The following is a 26621-nucleotide window of genomic DNA, read 5'->3' on the forward strand; positions in this document are numbered from 1 at the left end:
GGCTCCACCTTACAGCTCTTCTCTTTCCTGGAGCGGAGTTCCCTTTGTGCAACACTTTGTCATCATTTATTCTGGTGAACAGCATCACAAAAGACATTGTCCCTGTTCTCACGGTAAATGCATCAGCTCATTCGGTAGGACCTTTAACCTCTGCCCCCAAGATACCAATCAGCACTCGCTTGGATTAACTCTCTTAAGAAATGGGCGCCCTTCAGGCTCCTCCTAAGGCCATCCTTTGCCCCATGCTATTCTCATCCTCTCCCATACATTAGCTTGCCCAAGTTGACAAGTTTCTGAAATATGCTTCGCACCATCTCTTCACTTAACAGCTAGACCTAAACTAAACTAAAGCCTAAATCTCCTCATCTCCCCACTCAACATACAGCTATTGTATAAAATGCCTTCTGCATATTCTTATCCCTGAATGCCATGGGATCTCAAGGATACTGAAGAGAAAATTCTTTATTTCGTATCACCCCTTGGCTATAAGGTACTACAGCTTTACTGCAAAGGCAGGCACCACAGATGCCAGGATCAGTACCAACCATCAAAATCATCAAGTCAGGGAGTTCTTCTCTGTACCAGCAGTAGCCGCCTGCCCTTTTAAACCCATTTGCTTTGTACTTGTTTCTATCCATCTAAGGTCTCTCCCAGGTGATCAGTATACTAGAAGTTGACTAGCAAGAGAGCCAGAAACATGATTCTGCATCCTGGGCAATGCAGCAATTCCCTCCCAGCATCGGAGAGAGTAAGGCAGGAGCAACTCCTCAATGCTGCCAGCCACTACTGACAGCCGGAGATGGGCTGTCAGTCTCCATCACCGACATCTCGGGATGGAACGCACACACCCACCAGCAGCAGCACAGCATCCAAAGTGACTTTTCACTGTTTTCAAGGTTCCTACAGCCCTGGTTCCACACCACCTGCCCCCACCCATAAGCTCTCCCAAAGGCACTGTCTATCCTCCTGTCCCATTGCTACCAGGGTTCTCTCTGTGATACATCAAACACCAGCAGAGCAGGCAGCTTGTAGGAGCACGCTGCTTGTTTCCTGGTTTAGGCATGTGATGATGGTAGAAAACTATTTTCCTCATATCCTTATTCCAGATACAGACTTTTTTAAATATCATTTTTTTAAACAAATAAATGTGGCAGCCTGCTGTGACCATTCCTCATGTGAATTCCCGATTTTAAGTTTACATCCTGCCATCGGTGCTAGGAATAAGCAAAGCCTACCATCATACAACTGTGTTCTTCCTTTAACGCAAGTCTCTGTGGTGGGAGCAAGCCCTGATACAGCGCACAGATTCAGAGTATCCTTATTGGAATTTGACAGCACAAAGATGAAGCATTAAATAAATAATCTTAGGGTGACTTGCTCACTTAGCCATCAGTAATGAACATGGAGTGTGCTACAGCATATTAATGATGTGCAGCAGAATACACAAAACCAGCCCGAGCGGCATTCCAGCTCCGCCTGTACCGACGCAGCACATTATCTGAGACTAATCAAACTGACACCCACCCTCCCCTGCACACGAAGTGTGTAACCAATACCCTGACAAGCACTCCTGAATGGAGATTTCTGCTCAGCCACAAACACTTTGTCAATGTCAGCAAAATAACCCAGGAACTGCATGTAATACAACTCACTGGTATTTGGGTTTTGTGCAAGCACCATTCCTTTTCTCTGGCACTCACAATAAAAGATGATCTGTGCTAGCTACAACAGTCAATATTGACCAGTATCACATGAAGCTATCAGGCTGTTCCTGCAGAGCAGCACCAGCTGATCAAACACTGGCAGCATCATGCACAGGAGCAGTTTCAAATTCGTTGCAAAAACAGGAGACTTCTCTCACTGAATTGAGAAAACAAGGTTTCAACTGCTGAAGCACAGTAGGCGCCAAACCAATATATGATTACTCTTCCCTTCCAATATGCTTATGACCACTGAAGCCTCCATCTACACTCCACTGCTCACTCTGTCCCCTGACCTAAACTTAATCTTGCCCTTTCTTGCCCTTCTCTAATGATTACTCATTCAATATCTTTTGTCTACCAAGGCACTCTTATTTCATCACATAACATTTGGCTTTCAGAGCAGCATCTAACCCACTGTAACCCAATGCAAGGAAGCTTAGTAAGTATTTTTAGGCCCCGTGTTTCACGTGACACCAGGATTTTCATCTTCATTGCCTAGCTCAGCATCAGGAAAGACCAAGGGTAATCTAGAGACAGCAACATTTAACAACACCCAGATCTGACTGCACTGTCAAAACCTTCACCCCTACAGCAGAAGAAACACATTGGCCATGGCAATGAAGATGACTTCAGTGTCTGTGTCTGCAGCCGAAGGTAAGCAAGAATCTATTGTATTACCAAGCGGCATGTGCTCCCTGGTAATAAAGCACTTGAGAATTTAAACGTACCTGTTCAGGGACAGGCAAGCAACTTTCTAATGGTAGGATGACCTAGCATGTCTCTTTGTCCATTTTCATACTGCTGCCCCATAAGATGACGTTTTTCCATGTTAAAGAGATACAGAAGTGAGAAGAGCATGACTGGACTTTTGAGGTGGGGAGCACATTTAACAGATGGCCTTTAGCACCAGCCATCAAACTGAGTTCAAATAACAGCAATTTGAAGGGGAAAAAATGACAGTGACTTGACATGGTCTCTTACATAAAAATGCCCCATATTTCTTTTGTGCCATATCCTTATTCACTTTGATGTATGATAATTCCCTGCTTGTCTTGATTGCTTTTCAAAAGTGATCTAAATTAATGTGAATTGGTAAAGGGTAATTATTCCTATGAATAATTAGTGCATGCTAATAAATGCAAAATAGGACAAATTTTTTTTGCTTTTACCAGCACTGACAGTTCTTGTTCATGACACCCACCCCAGTAAAAGGACACCTACTGAACACCGACAAAGGAACAAGGAGAATAGCTACATCCTTACTGTGACAGCAAAGAGCTGCTCTGTATGGCAAGGAATGACAGAAGGATAGCTTCTGCTTTTTGTCTAAAGCATGATCTTACCAAACAAAGGCTGGTTTTCTCTCAGCAAAATCCTACAGGAACCTATATTATTAAAGATACATGATACTACAAAAAGAGGAAGAAGATACTACCAAGAAGAGGAAGACAAAGATGCTGCTAAGAAAAAGAAGATATTGACAGCAATAGGAAGAAAATAGAAGGTTTTACTCGTACAGATCCTTGTCACTAACTGTCCTGCTTTGCCGATGATCACAAAGAGCTCGGTGCCAGTGAGCACCGGGTACCTGCAGGGCCAGGGCAAATGCCCAGGAACAGGAACTGCTCAAATCAGCTCCGGCAGTGCCATCAAACATGACACCGCAGGCTGTGCTCCACGGCACACCATTCCATCACCGCACTGCACAGCCGGCCCCGCGCATTGCCCTAAGCAAGCATTTAACATTTATAATTCCCATTAAACTTTATTAAACTGAATAGCTTCACACAGCACTATTTAGAGGCACATCCAGCACACTAATTGGATTAAATGGCACACAAGACCATTGAAGTGCCTTCTCAGCAATCACAGAAAGCTCCACAAGTAAGAAGTAAGATCCTGCCTAAAATAAATAGTTCAGAATTCTCTGCAAGTTGCATTTGCTACCTCCTCAAAGTCACAGCAGAAATTCTGGCATCATAATGGGAATGACATTAGTGAATCATGTGAAACGTTTTCAATCCAGTTGGAGTCCAGCCCACCATAATTTATTGGAGTGCTTTTAAAGAAGTTTAGCATGTCACATGAGTCTAAAAGGGCTATTTTCCCATCTTTTCGAGAAAGACAAAATTCAAAACCACACACACAACTTTCATGTTTGCACTGAGACACGACTATGCATATCTCTATCAAAGATAATTATAAACATGGTGCAGTCATATTAGCAAGAAGCAGGATGGAGAAAGAGATTCAAGTTTGTCTACAAGTTGGTTTTTAAGCAGACAGTAATTACTAAACTTATTAGAGGTTGAAACACCACTTAGATGGTGCTCCCTGTTTTCCACCCAGGTATGAATATAAGCACTCCCCCTTCCCCAAACCTTGCCCCACAACTCCCAAAACCTAAGAATCAGCACTTACCTTCTCTAAGCCTGAGGTCTCAGAAGGTGCCTGGAGCTTCCACCCACCTATGGGGCTCCAACTCCACAATCCTTTCCCGAAAACACACCTTCTGCTACAAAACTGCAAGCGTGTGAGTTAAAGTCTGGATCTGAGCAGACTGATTTGCACTCACCATTTCAACCACGCTTTAAACCTGCAAGCAGGAAACCAATCTCAGTGTGGTTTATATCTGTAATCTGCAGTTATTTTCTTTAGGAAATAACAACTGATTATCAGTGGCAGGCATAAAAACAGCATTCTGCTACACAGGGAGATCCACCTATACTCCTACACACATATTTAACCAATTTTGTAGCTTAAAGCATGTTTACTTAGAGATTTAATGCTTCTGGTTTTATTACACTAAAAGGCATACCCCTTGACCTGATGGAGAAGACCTTAACACAGCCAGGATGCTCTCAGCCTCCTTTGTCACAAGGGTGCATTGCTGGCTCTTGTCCCACCTCGTGTCCACCAGGACCCTGAGATGCTTCTCTACAGAGATGCTTTCCAGCCAATTGCTCCCTGCCTGTGCTGGTGCCTGGGGTTGTCCCTCCCAACATGCAGGACTTGGTGATTCCCTTTGCTGAACCTCACAAGACTCCTGTTGCCCATCTCTCCAGCCAGTCGAGGTCCCTCTCAACAGCAGCACAACCACCTGGTCTATCAACCGCTCTCACTTTGTAACACACAGCAACTTCCTCAAACTAGGCCCTAAGAAGAGTTTTATGATTGAAACAATTTTCTCCGTAGAGTCTTGGTGCTCCCTATGCTGCCCCTCCTGCTCAAGCTTAGACTAATAGCTGATAGTTGTTCTTTATAGGGTAATTTCCAGTTGCTGAGGCCAGGCCACTCATCGCTTACTATCAAGTCACCACAGCACAGAGCACAACAGCCAATGCAGCTAATGAGGCTGCCTTAAACAATATGATAAATGCATATGCTGATGAGCCAAGGCACCACTGCTTTTCCATTTGTGCACCTCCATGAGTGATGGGTTGTGAAAGCATCGCCCATCATCCATCACGCTGAAACTTACTCATCGGGTCCAGAAAAAGCAAGCCACATTTCCCTCTCACTCACAGAGCAGTAATGGGTATAAAAGGAGATTTATGCCACCTTCTAAATTCTTTGCTAAGCAAAGTAATAACACTTTAGCCCATATAACTATTCGGGTTTACAAAGGACATCTACTCGGTTTAGCACATGGCAGTACAGATGTCAATCTGATTTACAGGAAATGTTTAAAACAGGTTTAGCTTGGATCCATCATGTACCTAACTGGTAGAAGTAAAGTATGGTGGAAATACAGCACTGGTGTCACGGCTTGCTTTCAAGAGGGAAGAGTTGCTCAGGCTAGGAAAGACAGAACTGGAGGAAGACATGGTAACAGCCTTCCCCTGCACGAGGAGCTGTGCGAGGGTGGCTGATCAACTGGTCCTCATAAGCACCGAGGGAAACACACAAACAAGTCAGCTTCTCTTCACAATATTTAGTTTAAATACTGGGACAAAAGCAGTCTAATCAGAAACAGTTAACAGACTAACCAGGGAGGATGTCAGATCTCCCATCACTGCAGGCTTTTATCAACAGATTAGATGAGCATCTGTCAAAGATGTCTATGCTGCCAGGAGAATCTAAAGATAGAGAAGAGACTTTTGGGGGAAATAATACAGTTTAATAAGGCAATGGATAAAAAGTTAGTTTGAAGCGAGGGGGGGAAACAGCCTCTTCCACAAAGCCAGGAGACAGTGAAAGCATCCTCCTTGTCCCCAGCACAGGGGTGGCCAGACTCGCTGAGGACACATACCGGCTGCTAACCTGGCAGCCCACCCAACGCCCCTCACAAACACAGTTATCACTACAAAAAGGGTACAGCTAATACTGTGTTAGTGAAATAAACATGAAACTTCTCCCAGTTGTGTGCTGCCTCTCGAAAGGAGGGGCAGGAGGTGCCTCGTTCATCTGAGCATCCAAAGCAGCAGCCGGAGCTCTCAAGGCCTTTTATCATTTTGATGACCTTGTGCTCATTGCCTTTTTGGATAAAAAAAATAAATAAATTCACACATAATGGCCTTTAGGGAACTAATTAAGTAAAATATGCTGGAGCTTTGGAAGGCAGCAGGCTAGGGACAGACCAACCGGGGAGGCTGAAAGAAAACATCTGAGACCCTTGCAAATAATGTTATTTTTCTAACAACACTGGTAAAGTCATTTTCAGACCAAACTGAGATTTATACTTTTTAGCGGAAGCCTTTAAAATGTAAATTATGAACAAAAAATACCATCGCTTCCATCTTTTCATTGAAGGTTACATATTAATATTTCCCTGAAACAATGTCAGGCTGTATGTTATGTGACTGTATCTTAGCAGAGATTAATTCCAAACTCTTGAACCCAGTGAAAAAAATCTCCCCTTAACTTAGGAGCCCTTGACTCAAACCAACACTGAAACTGAATGAGATAGTGAAGTTGTCCAGTCTTGTTTTATTGTCCAAACTAAGCAATGTGCAAACACTGAACTAAATTTAGCTACAGATTTCATTAATAATTATAAGAAAATTAGCTTTTTTTAAATACATGGGGTTTATCCTAACAGTTGTAATGTAAACGTTAATCAATTATTTTCTCTCCCCCTCTCCCACCAAAAAATGTCACAAGATCCATTTACACATAAATTATATCCAGCGAGTTGCCTCCAGCTAGGATATTTTATTAACTACTGGATAAAGAACAGCTACATTATACAGAGCTATAATTATGTTGTAAGGAAAATATCTTCATTGTGGAAGTATGATTTTCTATTTGGATTTAAAACTAGCAAACAAAATCAACCCCCCACGCCAATAACCATGTACAATCTCAGTCTCCTTTTGAGCATCTCCACATTTCTGGCCTGCTTTAAGAGGAGCTGCACAAGCAGACACATTCGTTGGCAGGGTTGCAGGGATTCAGCTGAAGCCAAGGCATGCTGATCAGCTACAGAGAAACAGGACATTAGCCAGAATCTCCATCACCACCTTACAGGCTTTTCCACTCTGCCCGTAGGACACAGCCGCTTTCGCCACACTGATTTCATATGAGAGAAGGAACAGAAAATACAGCATTATTTTACAGCTGCAACGGCCAGGAGAGCTTAGCCTTGATGCACACTGAAAGCTTATGTTACAAGACATGATGCAGGTTCCTTTTTGCCTCTATTCTGCTTCCCTTCTGCATTTCCTCCTCCTTTTATCCATCCATGGTACTCAGTGGTACGTCCTTACTCGATTGATCTTTATAAAGGAGCAAGAGAGGCTGGGGAACTGCAGAACATCCCCCTGCTGACAGACTAACCAGCAAACTGTCACTCTGAACTGTAAACTGTATTTACATGAATAATTTTGTCCAAAACAATTTCCCCATGGAACATCATTATCTGCATTTTTCATCAATAAACTACAGCTTGTTAAACAGGAGGGAAAAGGAGAGGAGAATCAAAGGGTTTCTATTTGTATCCAATGAATTTCAGAAAATTTCTTATTAAAAAGCTGTTAACAGTCCTGCCAGCAGCAGGAAAGAGGCACTGATTAAGAATGACGGGGAAACCAAGGGTTATAACACAGATACGGGTTTTGGGATGACAGCAGTTATCAGTTTCAAATAGCCCAACACCAAAAGCCCACATTGGTGCGACACTAAAGATCTGAGCTAAAACAGGGGATTCAAAGACTACCATCGTGATTGCAAGCAACACAGCACAGGCACAGCAGCCATCCCATCCTGCTCCAACCACTGCCGTGGCACAAGAAGCTTCCACCCATTTGGGGAGCATCTGTCAGCAAAACTGCCAATCTGGCCACTTCAAGCCACAGACTGCTGCAGGCCAGAACCACAATGCTCACAGCATGGGGCAGATCTCCATCATTTTGGATACACAGCCACTAAGGACCCATGCAGCAACTTCACCCCGCTTAAAAGCAAGCTGGTGAGTGCAGCAGACCAGGACCACCATGCCAGGAGAAGAATGAGTGGCACTGCAGGGCTGCAACTGCCAGGCCACCCATCCCACTCATACTCCTGCCTGGCCTGGACCATACCATGTTACAGTGCATTTCTGCCACAAAATGATGGCAGGAATGTATTTTCTCAAACGGACCTTTAATTGGCTGGAGATTATTATGGAATGGTTTGGGTTGGAGAGGACCTTAAGATCATCCAGTTCTAACCCCCTGCCACGGGCAAGGACATCTCACACTAGATCATGTTGCTCAAGACTCCATCCAACCTGGTCTTGAACACTGCCAGGGATGGAACATTTACTACTGACAGATCCAGGCACCAACCCTTGTTGAGGAAGATTTGGGTTCAACTCACTACAGCGCTACCAAATACCCTCTTTGACTCCATACACCCTACTTTCACAGCTCATGTCAAGGGACCAGCAGGTACCAGGCACCCCAACAATCCGGTTCATCCTCTCAGCCCCTGGAGGTAAAGTGTCCTATCTCACACTCACACTGCAAGAGTAGCTCACCATTATAGAAAAATGTTCAGTTACTATAGTAACAGGGAAATAAAATTTAAAAAAAACTTAAAATCCGTATCAACACAGGTTTTCATATGCAGATTGCAGCATTCTGTACTTCCAGTTCATGCTGATTTATGAATTTTCAGCTATTCAGCCAGCCAGCAAAAACTGAGTGATTATTTCTGAATATAAAAGTTAAAGGTCATTCCTAGATAAATCACAAATAAAAACAGGCCTGAAATTTCTCATCTATAGTATTCATAATGACTAATTCACCTCCAGTTATATGTCAAAACCTAGTCATGTTAATTTTAATGGCTTAATGTAGGGGGCAACTCTTCTCTGTTTCCCTCATGCTAAATTTGTTTCCATACGTGCGTCTCTGCCTTCTACCCTTTGTGGATAACACACATAGTAAACAAGGAATAGAGGCTTTTAGTGAATGCTTCTAAAAGTCACTATATTCAGCTTTGAACTGCTGGCCTGGGGGTGAAATCAGTACTGATTCATAATGTCTCAGATCTTTCTTTAAGCTGCAACTGAACATTCACAGAAAACCTAAAATAGTCTGAAGCAGCTCTGGTTACCAGTTGTAATGGGTTTAAGTTCCAATGTCCTGATACCACTCATCTATTTTTCTCCTTTTCTGAGCCTTTTCAAAATCGAGTTCCAGGAACACAGGCAGAAATAGGAGTCTCACACCCCAGACGCCTGCCTACTTCTCTTGCCTATTTTCTACATGAAACCCACCAGGAGACTGCAGCTCCCAAGGAGGAATCTAGTCCTACCTCAGTTATCAAAGAATCTTCTGGAAGATTCGGAATCAGCTGCACCCCTCCCAGGGTGGCCAGCAATCCTGGTTCCCATGGCTGTCGCAGCAGCCAAACGGCATGGAATACACATCAGATGGATCTCTACCTCTGGCCCTTCCAAGCAGTTCAGGTTTCTCTGCTACCCCGCTCTTGCGCTCCTTCCTGCATGCTCCTAACACCAACAGCTATAACTGCACTGCAGAGAGCTCACCCACCAGCCTGCATCAGAACCAGCACTCTGCAGCCACTGCGTTAGCACCCTCCATCATATCACACACTCCAACCATGCTGTAAGGCTCCACCCTGCCCGATATCAAGCACACGTTTTATCTCTACGTGGTTTACATAGGATTTGTTATTTTAAACATTAATTCCCTCTGTCCTACAAAGAACAGGCACACAAATACACGTGCAGAAAGCTACCATGCAGCTCCAGACAATGCCAGCACAGGAACCATTCAATAACTCAGCAGCAATAAAGGCCTCATATTATTCTGGCAGTGACACCAGGCAGTCCTCAACCAGATGGATGTATTTGTAAATAAGGCAGATCAGTTTTGTCAGGTTGTAATTGGTTTTAGAACAAGCAATTCCCACGATGACAAACAATTAAAAGAGCACAGAGCTCCCACAGTGTGTAACACTGAATGGGGTTTTAGAAGAGGGGCAAAAGCGGAGGAGAGCAATGGAAGTCTTACCAACACTACGCAGTTTCATCCTGGACGGGCCTAAGGATGCCACTTATGAGAACGGGACAACCCAGCAGCACTGTCAAGGTGCCTCTTTGACCTCTAGATGTCTGGTGCCCACCATTCAAGCTGCAACTAGAGGCACAGCAAACACCTTGGCAATTCAGAACCTGCAAGGATCAGCTGTCCTTCCCTCTTCGCAAGTCATCTGGATGGCAGTCAAACAAGGAACAGTTAGGGTACCAGGAAACCTGACAGTCTTCACACAGAGATGCTAATGGGAACACGGAGCAAGCTATGCACGCATGCAGCCTGGTAAAGACCCCCCAGAAAACCCAAGGAAGAGGTCATTGGTGATTTTCTTTCTTTCAAAGGCATATCGCCACCATGAATTTCTGCAAGCTCAGTAGGTAGTTTGCTGGCCATAAATGTCTTATTTTGTTGTCATTGTGAGGTACACCACGGACAAGGACACTGCAGCAAACACCAGCGACAATGTGACCAGCATTCACAAGTCCTTGGCACGCTGATGAGACTACACGCGCTGGAAACCAAGAGGATAGCCAGAGTTCATGCCTGCCTCTCACTCACAGCTGCAGAACTCCTGAGGATAAGACCTGTGACTATTCCCATGACCAACCACCACTCTCATGTGGAGCTTATCACTGAAGCTCTGTGCAAACTAACTGTCAGAGCAGCTGGACTGCCTCAGCAATGACAGCATCCTACAGCTAATAAACAATGGGCCCATTTCACCACAGTCAAACCAAAGAACCAGTTCTGCTGGTGTGCTCATCTTTAATACTCCAACTTGAACCTGCAAAACACTATCCCTCCTTATGAAATCTCTCAGGTGCCACCCACTGAGAGACAACATCACTGAGAGACAACCATTCTCCAGATGAAGAAGCTCTGGTGAGAAGCCTCACCACTCAAAGCCCCAGCACCAATCCGCTCTCAAGCCTGGTGCAGGAGTCAGGACTGCAGACCTGGGTCCCTGCTGCTCCCTCCAACATCAAGGAGATACCCCAGGCAAGCCCACTGCTCCCCATGTTTCCACAGTGCACAGCACCCAGAGGCGCGATGTGTTTGGATGCAGCAAGAAGCACAGCTAGCTGGACACTCTGCATCGGTTATAGAGTAAAAAAAGACATCTGCCACAAGCTGTCACAGCCCTGATGTTACATCTTCCAAGGCGACTGGGAGCACATTTGGGTCTGAAAACAGAAAACAGCAAACAAACATTCACATCTAGCCCTGTGAAGTAGCTTCCAAGAAAGGTTCCTGAAGGTATTTTCTTGAATATTCAATTTTAATCCCCAATGCAAGTTTCATTCTGAAGAAGTTATTCTCTGGCTTTGTGACCTGCAAAATTATCTCCTTCCAGCCGGTGCCTCAGGAGAAGTACACCATCTGCTATACGCTCCTCTCCCATCTGATACGGATGTCTTCTCACCACGTTCAAAAAGAAGTGTTTGTAAAGCAGGAGGCAACTACACCAACAGCACAATCCATGAGATGTACCAGAACACGCTGTATGCTTAGGAGAGGCAAACAACGTGCATTTCTTTTCTCCTCTTCTTCCCACTCATCCTTAGTTCTGAGCTGACCTCTTACATGAAACAGATCATTGTTATTCCAACAGTGTATCTCAAACTGCCATCCCGCAAGAACAATGACTACATGAGTACTCTTTTTGTTATGGTTTCACTTTCAAGGGTTTATAATATGACATTTTCACTTACAGTATGTTTAGTTGCTGTTTCTTTAGGGGTTTTAGCAAGAGTAGGTCAAGAGCATAGAAGCACTGTGCAGGAAAAACTGCTTTTAAGAAGTGAATCACTCAGCACAACATCATGCAAGGATATTAAAAGAAACAAAATTGCTTTGGAAGAACCTTTTGCTTCCCAATTCACTTGACATAGTCCAAGTTAAAACTGGTTCAATGCTGCTATTTGTTTTTGCTTGGTTTGCTGCCATATCTCCTCGGGTTCTTCTTGAACTATCCAAAAAATACAATTACAGTGGAGATCCTGATTTCCAGTTTCATTTATTACAACAGTTGAAGTCCCATTCACTGAGTGGTAAAAAAAGAACATGGCAAAACAAAAGTCCCTACAAAACATTTAGTGTTTTTAGTGGAAACTGAAATGACAAATGGTTTAAGGAAAATCTGGCAAAGCAAGAGGTTAATCTTGCAGAGTTTCTGCATATGACTGCTGCAGTCGTTTCAGAGAGCTCCGACTGGGATGTCAGTCTTTCTGTTTCCTCTGGGTGCAACACTGCATGTTCAACATCTTCACGCCTTCACAGTGCACTTACAAGCAGTTTGCTGCAGAATGACCTGTGTGGTAAGTCTTGTCTTCTCCATCTCACTCTGGCTCATGCACATACCCAGTCCTAGCCCCAAGACAGTTCAGTTCCCCTAAGGTGTGAAACGAACTGGTTTCCATCACAGAGCAAGGGCAGCTGTCCCAGGTTATGGTATTTCTGTACAACACCTCAATAACTCACATTTTCCTACCCATGCTGGATGCAATCTTCCTTTCTCTGGGAGCCACAGTACATCTTCAAAACGTGAAGTCATGCGTTACATGTACCATGGTGGTGAAGATCCACCTATTTCTGCATCACAGAGAGAGGAAGACATCATGCTGCTCTGAGGAGCAGACATCCTCACTTGAAAACAGGAAGCGGCAGTTGAGTTGAGCAAACAGGCAGGAGGTGGCCAGGGACCTCGACCACACTTATCACCACAGATCAGCCAATCACACAGCTTTTTAGACCTCACAACACAAGCAACCTTCAAACAGACAGAGGGGAATCACACAGCACACACGTTACCCAATTGCTGTGGTAGCACAGAGGACATGTCCAACCAAAGCAGTTTCTGGTCCTCATGTGAGACACAGAGTTCAGGCACTTGACTTTTGTTCCTACTCTTAACTACTGCCCTGTTGTCTTCATGCCTCTGCATCACCCTGCCAGCCAAACAGGCAGAACGCTCCTGCCTGCCTCTGGAAACACTGGGAAAATAATTTCAAACATTTTGAAACCATTACATGAGTATTTACAGAAATGCCAGCATTACTTAATCCAGCATTTTGAACATTGCTTTGATGCTGCAAGGGAAACTATAATGTATCCAGCCAATTGTGTAATGCTCTACATGGGGATAGAAATTGTTTTCTGATCTCTCTAGCAATCACATTCCACCCTGAAGCATGATATTCGATTGTGCTGACCTCAGCATACTTAACTGTACATAGTATTGACTGTAAAAGTACTCAGCCCTTTTGAAAATGTGCCCATCTCCAACAAGAAACAATCATCAGGCAACACTGCAAAACAAAAACACATCATGATATTCCAGCCTGTACTTGATAGAGTGTAACCCAACTAAGCAATAATGTGCAAACAACTTCCTATCAAAGTAGTTAGCATCCTCTTGCACACTACACTACTGCTGAAGTAACTCAGTGTGACAACCAACAGGTCTTATCCACAGTAAGAAACATACCAAAGGAGGTGCCTTTGCCACATGTCCCACCACTGCCGGTTTCGGAGAAGTGAATACAGACAGGCTTCAGTGGCTGTGGTATGAAAAGCAAGGTGAAGGATTCACTGTGACTCTTTTCCAACCTTGCAACGTACGTTGCGTGATTCCTCATGCAAGCAGGGACTTCAGCACATCATCTCAGAGGCATGAAGCACTACACACCAAAGTCAATGGAAGATCTCACCCATTCAAGAGGGCCTTCGCTCAGTGCCATGCTCAACAGCAACAGAGTCTTGTTTTCAAACAGAACTATCTTTCGGCCAGAGCAGGACTTTCCCACTCCTTAATGGTCATTTAGTGCATGCTGTCCTTTCGAGGGAGTTAGCACATCTTCCCATGCAACAGAGGAATGAAAACCTCCAATAACATTTTCTAAGAAGGCCTAAAACATCTTCATCAACCAGCAGCTTATCTCCTTCCAGTGGAGGTCACTGCTGATTAGTGGTCCACAGCATCCTTCTAGAGATGCTGTTGAACAGACATCCCAAACCAGCTCACAAGGTCTGGAGACACAACTCCACAACAACCACAGGTCACTTGCTGCAACACCAGGGTAAATCTGGAGTAACTAATCAGCTTTTGAGGGCAAACAAGAACAGAGATGGGGGGGAGTTAAGAAAAAAGCTAAACATACTCTCTGCTTATGGCAGGGTAATCTTGCAGACAGTTCCTTCCCTAACTGACCAGCTCAACGCAAGTGTTTTTTGATACTCTCACACAGCTTTAGTGTTATCACTTTCCACTAAGGACACAAAGCAGTTTGCAACAAGGTCAACAGCACTGTTTCCATCTTGTCCTGAGCTACACACAGCCCCCAGTTTCACACTATGTTCCCACTCCATGGCTAAATTCCCAAACTGGACTTGCCTGTGCAAGGCTTCACCTCCTGATCATCACTGCCTAACGATGCAGCTCTGATCTTCAAGCTCTCTTGCAGCTCTAATCCTGCCACGCTGCCAATCCTGTCAAATGACAGATCAAAGCCTGTACCTTTAAGATTTCACATATTAACAAGCTGTCTTGATTGAAACATCATTCAGGCTCTTCCCAAGTATCAATTAACCTTTTTTCACACAAAGAAAACCTTGAACTGTCTCTAGAGCATTTGCTAACACAAAAGCTTTAGACTGCCATACAGTTTGATCTCTAGTTCTTACTCTCTTATGAGTTCTTCTGTAATCTGTGATTAAATTATAGCATCAGTTTAATTTCCATGAAGTAAATAGAAAAGTGGGGGGACACAGACTGCTACCCAAAACCTAGCTCGCTTAAAGCCACTAGATCACTAACACTGGACAGAAAGTCCCACCTATTGCAGTAGAGCCTTGTCTGACCCAGAAGCTTTGAACACCACCATCAATACAAAGAATAACTCACTACCTGGAGTTCTCTCAGATCTCAGCCGCTGGCAGACTGCACACTTACATAGAAGCTATCCTGAAAAGCATTTAGTTGACTTGAGTATGTCACCTTTCACTGTGTTTTAAGGAGGAATTCTAGTCACCTTGGGCAGTGGGGAAGCATTTCCATTCCACAGCAAGAGGTTTTACTCCCATGAAACAATTATTGATTAACCAGTGCATTTGACAGAGAGAAATGTTGGATACACACAGGGCCGGCAACCTAACATTATCTAACTGGTGATCTTGAGCTAAGAAACCTGCTCCTGAGGTCATCTTCTCTAAACCAGATGTTCCATGTAGCAGACCATCGCCTCAGGCTCTAACCACACCACAGAACAGCCTCAAGACCACAGACAACAATCCCAACAAAACAAAGTTAATTGATGCTATAACATCTAAAAGAAAAACAATCTTTGGGGCTTTCCCATGGTGAAAGGGAAGCCACTGTTTCATGAAGTCCCTGACAAGGACTTCTGTTGTGAGCCTTCAGTGCGTGACACTGTTCAACAAAGTTGGAGCTCAGACGTGAATTTGGTCCAACAGATGGAGAAAGGCAGTGGAAAAAAACCTGGCTCCCTTCTCCTTAACGGGAATCACTAAAGCCAGACCTCTGTCTCCTGATCTTTGGTCAGTTACAGTTTTGTATCCTACTTTCATTTTCAAATATTTACTCTCACAATACAAGCCAGATCGTAAAACACCACTGAGTCTCACCTAATCTCTAGAGGTAGCTTTGTTATCTAGATAATAAGCAAAGCAAGAGCCATATGGATAAAATCCTTGCCCTAAAGCCATAGCCCCAAGCGTTCCCAAGAGCAACACAATTAGCAGTGGCTCAAAGAGCAGCATCCGCTCTTCTCTATTTTACAGACAGGCCACTGAGGCTCAGAGACCTGGAGGGACAGAGCTAAAAAAAATCAGGGATCTTCAACTAAGGAGGAACCTCTTTCCCCATGTCTGACAGAGACACAAGCAAGAAGCTGTGGACAATTTAACCCCACAGTCATTCTAACAGAAGATTACTGAGCTTTCCTGCACACCTGCTGTTGCTACAAGACAGAGCAATATTTTACAGAGCTACTTCGAGAAGCAAGATGCATTAGAGTGACTGCAATCCCTTGCCACACGACTGTTCCTCCCAAAGGCCTCGGTGAAAAAGGGAAGTAAAACCTTTTTTCTTCCCCTCCTTCACAGCTATTCTTCAGTTCCGAAGGAAAAGAGTGATAGACACTAATGCAAATTCTTCTCTGAGCTGTTGGACACAGAGGGGTCCGTAGCCTTCTCAAACCCTCCCACTGCCAGACTAGCAGCCTGCAGCACCAGAAGTCTTCACGGAGAACCTCCCCCCTGAATGTCAGCTGGGCTTCAGTGGTCAGGAAAGGACATCAGTAAAGCTAGCAAACAGCTCTGTCATTCTGGGAGGCACACTGTAAAAGGCAGCTCAACAGCACAAGATGGGTAAGCAAGAGAACCTCACAGATGTAGCTTTCACAGTTTCCAGCTCCCCGATCCCTCCCATCACTCCCAGGCCAGGGGTTCCCAAACTGGGAACTCAGACCAGTACAGACACACCACTCCATGGCCAAAATCGAACAAGCACATGAGCACCAGCCATGAGGCACTGCTGTTCCCTTAGAGATAAATCTGGGGACTCACCTAGAAGAGACCAGGGCTGGGCCAGAAGCACCAGTTTCCACTCTGGAATTAGCCCACCACACCTTTTTACATATCTTTGTTTTTAAAACAAAGGGAAAGATTTAAAACAAAGAGAATTATTTAACATAAAAGGGATGATTTAAAACAAAGAGGATGATTTAGAACCTCTTCCCTCCCTGCCAGGGACAGGATCCTAACAGCTGCCTCCTCATTGATGAGTAATGACAACACTGGGATAAATAAAAGGCTGTATATTCCCCGGCCTGGCATGTGAGGGCTGCTGTGCTATCGATGGTGCCATTTTTCACATAAACTCTGAACCAAGCTGCTGACCGCTCACGGTCATTAAGCAATCCCATAGCATCATGGCAGTGAGAAACACATTAGCGCTATCACACCAACTCCACCCCAGCCCAGGGAAGCTGACAACAACTACATAAACTCCCTCAGTTTAATGTCAATACTCCACTTCCTCTCCTAAAACTGTCTGTTGCAATAAGCTGTTCAGGAGCTGCCTCTTCCCAAACCACTGCAGCTGTCTTCCAGAGGAGAGAGAGACACCAAAATAAGTCATCTCGGGCCAGGTTTTCAGAGAAAAGCTTACAAACAGGTTCTTGGAGATGTGAACAACTCAAAGTACATGGAACAACCGCAGGCACAAAAAGCAGGAACACCAGGAGAGGACTGGAAGCCCTAAGGAGGTCATCAGCGACAGGTACAAACCTTTATTACCACTGTCACTGCATGGGTTCATGCTGTTTATTTGTTTCTGGGTCCTCCCTTGCTGCTATGATACACACCAATAAAATACAGAGGTGGGGCACAGCACAATAGCTGTTAGTAAGAAATACTCATCTTTCTAAAGAGGAAGGTTTGCTGGCAGCTCAGCAAAAGCCTCATGGGATTAAATCAACTTTCCGGATTAAACAGCCACCCAGGTTGTAAGAAAAGGAGATTACCTCATGGTAGCTTCACTGGAAAGTGGCATGAGGAACACAACTGCACACACACTGCTGTGCTCCTCTCCTGCCTTGAGCTTGATGCCAGGCATTACATGCTCGAACTGCTCCATCACCAGCTGCCTGTCAGGAGTACAGATGCCTCCAAAGTCAGTAAATGCATTTCAGGAGGTGATTGCTGTTGCTGCCATGGGTGGTGGCTTAACAATCAGCTACTGAAACAAAGCCAAATTCAGGCAAAGAGAAAATTTAAGAGCTCAAGGGGGAAGGTTTCCCCCCACCTTCAATGGGTCAGTGGAAGGAGAGAGTAAATCCTGCCCCTGACAGGTGCTGAAACTGTGCACACAGAACTTAAAATACTACACCTTGCAGAGGCTTATAAATATCTGTTAAGCACCTGAAGCACATTTGGTGCTGCACTCTTAAGGCCCTTAAAACTCTCCACCTGGAACCAGGACTAGCTACAGGCCATGAGTAAGTGTTGTAAGAGGTTTTTACTGTTATCAGGGAAAAGGGTAGATTGACAAATAGTGCCCAAAGACAAGCAATAGCAACCACAGTGCCTTGGCACGCTCCAGTTCAACCTTCTGCACCAGCGCCACGAGGCCAACTGCCTGGCTCTGGTGAGGCAGTGCCTGGAGCTGCACCCACAGAGAGCTGATGCTGAGAGCATCAGACCACGTATCAGCTGTGTCTGACCCACAGCAAGGCACCCAAACACAGATGCACGCACATCTCTGACCAGTCACCATGAGCTAGCAGCTCCTCCTTCCCCCTGACCACAGAGGAGGCCCAAATCCAAGGCATTTTAGGAGGGTCGATCCCACCAGCAACTGCATAGAACCACTGATGGTCGGCTGCATGCAGGAGCCTGCTGACTCCGGTTGAACCATTCCAGCCTCCACCAAAGCGCTCAGGACGTTAGCTTTGCAGGAAACATCTCTAATAGATTCAATTTGTTTCCATTAGAGACTGCCAATTCATCTTTATTATGAATCACGTACATACTTGCTGCTATTCTCTGCATATGGCTGTCCCCGCACATTGAGGTCTCATGTAAAACCAGGACCACACTATCAGACACCTCTGAGGAAACACAACAGGTAACAGGAAGATAGCAACAAGTAAACCAACATGGGAATCAACCGAACAAGGAGCAATGCCGAGCAGTTACTCTGAAGTCTCACAGCAGAAACTAGCTCGGATTCATCAGGATCTGCTATCTGTTGCCAATGACTCCACTGATGCCGACAGCTACACCAAGACATGCCAGCTGGCCCTCAGGTCACACTTCCCCACATTTTGCTAAGCAAAACAAGCCAATGGAAACTTTGTATCTGTTTCTGTGATGAATATTTAGCAGTTTCCTAAACGGGTGGAACTTCTCTTTTGCACAGAACCATTTTATTAAATGGGCTGTCAAGTTTCAAGCCTTGATGCCTCTTCCAATAAGAAGCCATAATCCCAGAAAAATAATTTGGTATGGGAATTATCCCAAGATTTTCTGAGCTAAATGGAAACAGATGAATAGGTAGGAGATGATAACAGACATAAAAGAAGGAATGCAGCTACTGCAATAGAAAAAATAAAATGAAGCTAAAAACTAATGACAAATCAGTGTAAGCACACATTAGTTTTCTGTGGCCCCAGGTTTGCAAGCCTTTTTAATGGTTTTGTAAGCTAAATTCATCAAAACTGTAATTCTATTATCAATTTACACAGCAACTAAGAGTCCTAGAAGTGCAAGAAATCATCCCTTCACCACTATGCAGCCCGGTGCACCATTTAAAGACTACTGTCTTTAGAATCACCAGGGATGCTTTTCACCAGCCAGCCATCTGACAGCAAAAGATGCCATTGACTCACAGCATTCTTCCTGCCAACAATAACCAAACAAATCATACAATGACCTGGATTTTGCCAGAGTTAAAGAAAAGCTTCAGGAAGCAATATGAAATTAAACAGCCAAACAACATGATGCCCAATTTTCTGCAAGATTTACAACCTTGACCCTTGGATGGCTGCATCTACATAATTAACACTGGTTAGTTTTAGTGCATTAAAGCATCAAATCACGCACCTGACAGTAATGAGGAAAAGACGTTTGTTTATTTTTCTGGCCAGATAAACCAATTAAAATTGCAGGTCTGAAAACATTCGCTTTAAATCGTACATCCAAGGATCTACTGCATTCTGTATTCCACAAGTAGCTTTAAAGTGGCAGTTGTAAACATGCAGCCACATCTTTATGGCCATTTATTTTTAATGCGACCATTCCTGTCTGCAAATCTCAGACAGACAAATAAGAATACCTGCCTCCTAAAAAAGTGTCCTTAATATTTTCTTTCCAGTACCATCAAGCAAGCATCTGCTGGCAATCCTGGGGACAACTCTCTGCTGACAGCTAAAGAAGGATACAGATGAGAAGCAGAAGGCAAGGACGGACCCACAGTGTGATAACTGACAGGAGAGATGACACCATGGGAAGGTGTCTGTCAGCAATGCATGTGTTCAGGAGAGGTGAAAGAGAGAGGTCTCCATGCACGGGCAGATGGCAAACACTGCGGATTGCCGCAAGGACAGCCAGCCTGCAGCAGCCACGGGCAGCAATGATTCGGTATTTCCACTCCTAGAAACGGAGTGGGAGCAGCAGCGACCCAAAGCCTCAGGCACCCTGTACCACTGCCAACAGTGTGTAACTGTGCCCCAGCTATTAGCCCCCCCAGCCCTCCGCAACATCCAGCAAGAGGGTGTGCAGTGGCAGCACGCACTCAGCCCTGTGCACACGCAGCACACACCCTTTATCTCTACAAAGCATTTCCAGGACAACTCCTTCCCACCATGAGAAAAGCAGGCACAACTCTCCAGGGAGGGAAAGAAGATAGAGTCGTTAGGGCTGACAGATCACCCCCTGTGCACAAAGATTATGCACCAGTTAAACTCCACTTACACCAATCATGCACCCCCCATAAAGTGTGGGCTCATCGATTTTTTAACTGAGGGTGCAGCACCTTGGAGCACAGGAGGTCAGGGCAGGGCTTAGTTATTGATAGGCTGCACCTGAACCATTTGGGGCCTTTGCTCTATTCCCAACAGCCTGGGCAAGAGGGCTTTCAGCAAAACCTTCCTACAAATCAAGCATAAGCAACATTTTTATTTCTCCTCCCCACCACCACCACATTATTCCCAGTTGTTTGTGAGTAACTCTCTAGTAATACCTGGGCAACTGAGGGCGTTTATGCACTTCAGGCACTGCACATTGGTTACTGCTTTGTGAGAGCCCACACACCTTCCCAGCTGCCCGGTGGATCAGGCTGGCCAGCACCCTGAACACTTCCAGTCACCTCCAACATCCATCTTTTAAATGCATTTTAAACACACCTCTGCTGTGAATTACTCTTCCACCCATGCCAACATGTTCTCTGGAGTTCACATCCAGGGTTTTCCAACTTTCTCCCTGCTGTCTTCTTGACCACACCACGGGTCCATCCCTGTGCTGCATTCACATTTCAAACCCACCCTCTGAAACAAGACATCACTTCTTCACATTTCCATCTTTTATCATCTTCCTACTTCAGGTATTCCTTGCCACCATTTTCTTTGTTAGTCTTACTTGCCACAGCTCCCCCTTTTCTTTCTCCCTATTTCTTTTCCATTTTAGTCTTTCTCTGGAGATTTGGGTATCTGTCTCCATCAGGTTAGCAGGAGTTTAGATATGAATAGGATAATGACTAAATCCCTGAAGGAAATAAATGGGGTATCTGGATAATGAGGTGGCCTACATGAAATCCCTCGGTCAAGCCAAGAGAGGTCGAGCCTCACAAAAGGGGGGCAGAAGTGGAGGTGGGTGTTTATGGTCACTGTCACAGCCTCAGAAGAAGGTCTAGATGATGACAAACTCTCCCCATGTCAGGTTTTGCTGATACTGAGGACATACAGGTTGTATTTGCACAGGCAGTACACAACCAACCAAAGACAAAGCCCCACTCCCTCTGCAGTGCCCTCCGCAGCCGGTCCAGCTGGGGTCCCCACCAATATAACAACCAACCACCAACTTATCACTAAACATTTCTGCCCAGTTACATTTTCCTTTGCCGCTCCTATTTAGCAATGAAGCACAGGGCACAACAGACCTCTGTGCCAATTCCTCTGGACTCAGATGTTGCTAAACTGTCCTCCAACAGTTTAGCAACACAGGAAGGTCAGGGCCGCCCTGATCCCTGCAGGGAGGTGACAGTGAGGGTGACAGCTGTCAAGACACAACCACGAGCACCAGAGCCCCTTCACCTCACCAAGGTCACCCCAAGACCACCTTGGTCCTGTGGCAGAGCTGATGCTCCTCAGGGATGGAGCTGCCACCATCTCAAAGGTGGCGAGCAGGCAGCACACACAGACGCTGGGTTCTGACTTTGCTTGCCTTGCCCCAGCTTCAGGCGCAGTTAAACCCCAACCACATGGGAATTAACCTTTATTCACATGAAAACACAGACCATGTACCCAAAACCAGAAAATGGACATTTCTTGAGGTATAATTATATACAGAATAGCATAAAGGAAATTATTACTGGCCCATTAGCAAACTCCGTGTCACAGCTGCCCAAAACGTGATCGCTGTGGTGCAATAAAACACCCTTCTACACAGCCCCAGCATTAACTAACATATGGAAACCATGAGGCTACAGAAGTCGGGCCAAGAATGATCATGGCAAATGAGTATTCCAGTCACAAACAACAACAAGAAAAAACACTGGCAATGTCTGCAGTGAAGCTTTTGGTACAGATCAGACCCTGTCCTGCTTCCAGCTACCCCTCTGCAGCCCCGAATATCCAAAAAGCAGGAGCTGTGCAGCCCAGCACATCATCAAGAAGATGGAAACGTGGGGCAGGCTCTATGAATAAATGCAAATCCCCTCCCATAAAACAGAACAATACCACAGGCTAAAAGAATATTTCATCTGCTTAACTACAGGGTGCAATAACATCAATTTGCCCAAATTACACACAAGCAGAAAGGTAATTGGCACTGAGCAGAGCATGTTGTGACTGCTACTTCACTCTTCAAAGCCAACTACAAAAGACTGAAATGCACGAAAGTAAACAATGGCACAAAATCAACAGACAGCCCCTTTCCCAAACCCCTCCATCTGGCATTGCACTGTAGCATTTCAGCAGCTACTTCTTCAAAATGAAGAGACATCATTCAGCCAAGCTCAGGATCCAACACACCAAGTGACCTCTAGAGAAGGCAGGAAACCTGTTCTGTTTGCACACTCAAGGGTTAACTTACAGGAAAGCTATTGTATATCTTTTTTAATTAACTCTCTCTTAACCCAAGACTTGAACATAACAAAATGGTGATCGTGTACCTGTATAAAACAGTCATCCAAGGGGAGACTGGAGCCAATTTTATATAATAGCAAAGTGACTCAAAGGGGGCAACTCAATGAGAAGGCATTCAGTAAGCAGTTAAGTACTCTCAGCTGAAAGTGGAAAAAGGAATTGCCATCAAACAACAGAATGAGGAATTGTTGCAATGAGGAACAGGTTTACAAACTGAAGTTATCAAAAAATATCAGCTAATACAGTTTGCTACCGATACTAAAACTCCTATTTTTGAAGTAGAGGGATGGCTACACAGACTGATTCGTTCCCGTCTGACCACACACGCTCTGACACACTTGGCCTTTCATCAGGCTGCAGACATCTGTGATGTTTCAGAGAGTACCAACTTTCCCATAAGGAGTCTAACTGTCATAAAAATTAATCCAGAGCCTGGTGGGTGATGCTTAGCAGTCTCAACAGACATAACCACTAACGATGTTCTTCTCCGATATTTATTAACAAGGCGGTCTGCTTCCCAAGGTCTTCATCCTGCAATAACGCTGGGACTTGCATAATAATGATTATGTCCCTTGAAGTCGCTGGGCCTGATGCGCGGCGAAGTTCCTTACGTAAGACCCGCAAGATCAATGTGCTTCCTACCGGGCGGCCCGGGCAGAGCTCACTCTGCAGACACCGGCATCAGCAGGTTCCCTCCCGCTACCGCTCCCGAGCCGCCGCGCACCCCGCAGCCCCGGCGCTGCCCAGGCGGGTGCCGGCCGCAGCCTCGCACCTCCTTCCCCATTCACCGGGACCCGGCTCGGTTTGGGGCTCAGTAACCAGCGACCGCGGGCGCTCCGCACGCCGAGCTCCCCGCAGGGCGATGGCACCGGGCGCGGCCGGTACCTCCGCGGAGCCGGGCGCGACGGGAGATGCCCACGGAAGGGAAGTCATCGGGGGCAGCGGCCCGGGGAGGGCAGGGCGGTGCAGGCCCCGCAGCCAGGGCCGGCCCCAGCCCGCCCCGCCCCGTACACAAAGGCGGGCATCGCAGCCGTGCTCCGCCGCCCGCCCCGCAATGCAGCGGCCGCACTCCGCACCTTTGACTTGCGCCTCGTAGTCGGCGATGATCTCTTTGTCCTTCTTGAACCTGCCCTGCGATGACATCTTGCGGGGGGGCGCGGGCTCCGCCGGGACACTCGCCCCGCCGCGCTCCGCCGCTCCGCGCACCGCCGGCCCCGCCGCCTCACCCTGCCGCGGCCCCGCCGCCGCCCGCTGCTGCCTTCATTGGCGGTGCCGGGGACACAGCGCGCCGCACTCAGCCCGCCGGGAGCCGCGGCGCCACCGGCCTCCGCACCGAGCCGAGCCCAGCCGAGCTCCGCCGCCAGCCAAGGCGGGGCCCTGCCGCCGATCCCGCGCTCAGGTTGCGCGCTGGGCGAGGCGGGGCCGCCGTAAGGGGCGGGGCGGGGCGGGACGCGCGTCCCCGCGCCCCTTCCAGTCCCTCCCGGCGGGGGTCGGGTCGCTGTGGGCGCGGTGCCCCTCGCGGAGCGGCCGCTGGTTGGAAGGGGCAGAAGGCTTCGTCGAGGGAGGGCTTGAGCTGCCGCCTCCCCATCCTCAGCCCCGGTCCCGGTTCAGCAGGGCCCGGCTCGTACCGCCGCTGTGTTCCCGCAGCTCCGTTAACCGGCGCGCACGATCCTGCGCCCCCAGGCGCGGTGCTCCCCGCGGTGGCGAGGCCCGGCAGCGCTGACCCCGGCACCGCACGGATCCGCTGCGGCCTCCCCATCGCCCCGTTTCCCAAAGGGCAGGTTTGGGATCTCGTTCTGCAGCACCTCCAGAACTGCCCTCTCGCAGCCGCGGCACGCACTGCCTGCAGACGAGTCAGTTTCCGTACTGCGGCAGGGCACCGGGCTGGAAGCTGCTCTCCAAGGCTGAAGTATCAGATACTACGCTGTTAACCCATATAGTGGATTTAACAGCTGAGGTACCCTGGTGGGCACCGCCACAGCACCCGTGTCCTCACCACCCCTTGCAGCTCCCCCTCGCCCCCGTGACCACACATCTGAGCTGTACCTACAGGCCAACATCCAGCCACAACGGGTTTATCAACACAAAAGCAGTAATAAACATGAGTACAGTGGCAAGAGAGAGGTTTATGGCACATGTTTAACTCAAAGGCCATTTGGCTCAAGCTGGAATATCTTTTGACTGGTGCTATCTTTTGAAACTGCATTGGGAAAGCACCAGGTCCAAAAACACAGCAAGCCCTGTTGTTCAGAGTGACAAACACAAGTTTGGTTTTGGTTTTCCAGCCCCAGGAGAAGGCCCCCTCACACATATAAAAGGCCATTTTGAGGAAACTCCTGCTTTGGGTAACACAGAGCATCACCTCGTGGTGTGCCTGTAAGCTGGCTTGTGGAAGTAGCGCTTAATTTTCCCTTCTGTAATCCATCTCTACATCAATGCTGGCCTTGGGTCAATCACTGAAGTATGTTTGTTTTGGGAAAATCGTGTTTGGAAAAAGCACAATTCAAAAGGCTGGGCTCTGTAGGTGCCCCATGTTTGGGGCAGCCTCCCCAGGCACTGCTGTACCACTTTGGCTTCTCTTCAGTCCTCCCCTGGAAAAGTGTGTTTTCTAGCACTACATTTCCCTCCCAAGGTTTGGAACTGTGAGTGCTGAGAGGGCAGAACTGACTGCAAACCAAAGTGGCATCTGACTACACTGCTGTCCAAAGATACAGATTTCAAAGTGAAGAGGCAGCTTGAAGGGTGGCCCATGGGAGCTTCACATCAGGCACGCACTGGCTCAGTGGCCCCAGCACCCATGGGAGCAGCTTCCCCTCTCTCTGGGCTGGGAAAGCTGGCATCCAAGGCAGCTAAATTAGGGGTGTACATGTTGGGAAATCTCTTCTGTGTGAGCACCATTTCTGCAGAAACAGAGCCTTGCAAATAACAACAGAAACGTTCAGTGCAGAGCCCCTTGCAAGATAGGGGTGTGACATAAGGGGGACCGGGGAGCGAGAGGAAAACCCACTTTGCAGACTAAGGGTCTGACCTTAAGGAGTTCAGGGTTCTTTGATTTCATTCAGAAGCTGTTTTGAGTGAGGGGCTGCACTTGAGCAGATTTGTCATTTTTTGTTAACAACTAGGAAAAAAAGGGAAAAAACAGGGAAAATCTGCTCATTCCATCAGAAGCAGCAATGCTATTTAAGGCTCTTTTCCAGAGGTTTTCTGCTTGAGTAAGAAAGAGCAGTTAGGAACCTGTGTCATGAAAAGACCCATACACTTTTGTCAGCAGAGAGTTTTCAAAGTGGCACGTACGAGTGCCTGTGTGGCAATGCCTGTGAGCACAGCCTCTTGGGAAGCCAGAGCCACTGTGTGCTTCCTCTGTCCAGCCCCATGCACACTCCGATTACTGCGCTACACAATGAATCCTTTTGTTGGTGTCTTGTGTGGAGTGAATTCAGGGAGATTTGATGATTCACAGTTATTCTGCCAGCTTACAAAAAATAAACCAAGCCTATTAAACAAATAATTTACCTAGCCCTAGCAAGCAAGACAGAAGAGCATTCTGC

General features: G+C 46.5%; 1 protein-coding gene across 2 annotated transcripts in view; it reads right to left on the reverse strand.

Moving 5' to 3' along the window:
- Positions 1 to 24420, reverse strand: part of SRGAP3 (SLIT-ROBO Rho GTPase activating protein 3) — a gene marked incomplete at its 3' end in the record, with an annotated part of 111354 nt that extends 86934 nt beyond the window's left edge. For both annotated transcript variants that reach the window (XM_080625756.1, XM_080625755.1), the window contains exon 1: positions 24150 to 24420. In XM_080625756.1, the coding sequence (XP_080481882.1) occupies positions 24150 to 24216 (67 nt within the window). In that variant the 5' untranslated portion in view covers positions 24217 to 24420. The remainder of the gene's footprint in view (positions 1 to 24149) is intronic.
- Between the last annotated feature and the right edge of the window lie 2201 nt (positions 24421 to 26621).

Source organism: Psittacula echo (genome assembly GCF_963264785.1).
Source record: "Psittacula echo genome assembly, chromosome: 9".
NCBI classification, from domain to species: Eukaryota; Metazoa; Chordata; class Aves; order Psittaciformes; family Psittacidae; genus Psittacula; species Psittacula echo.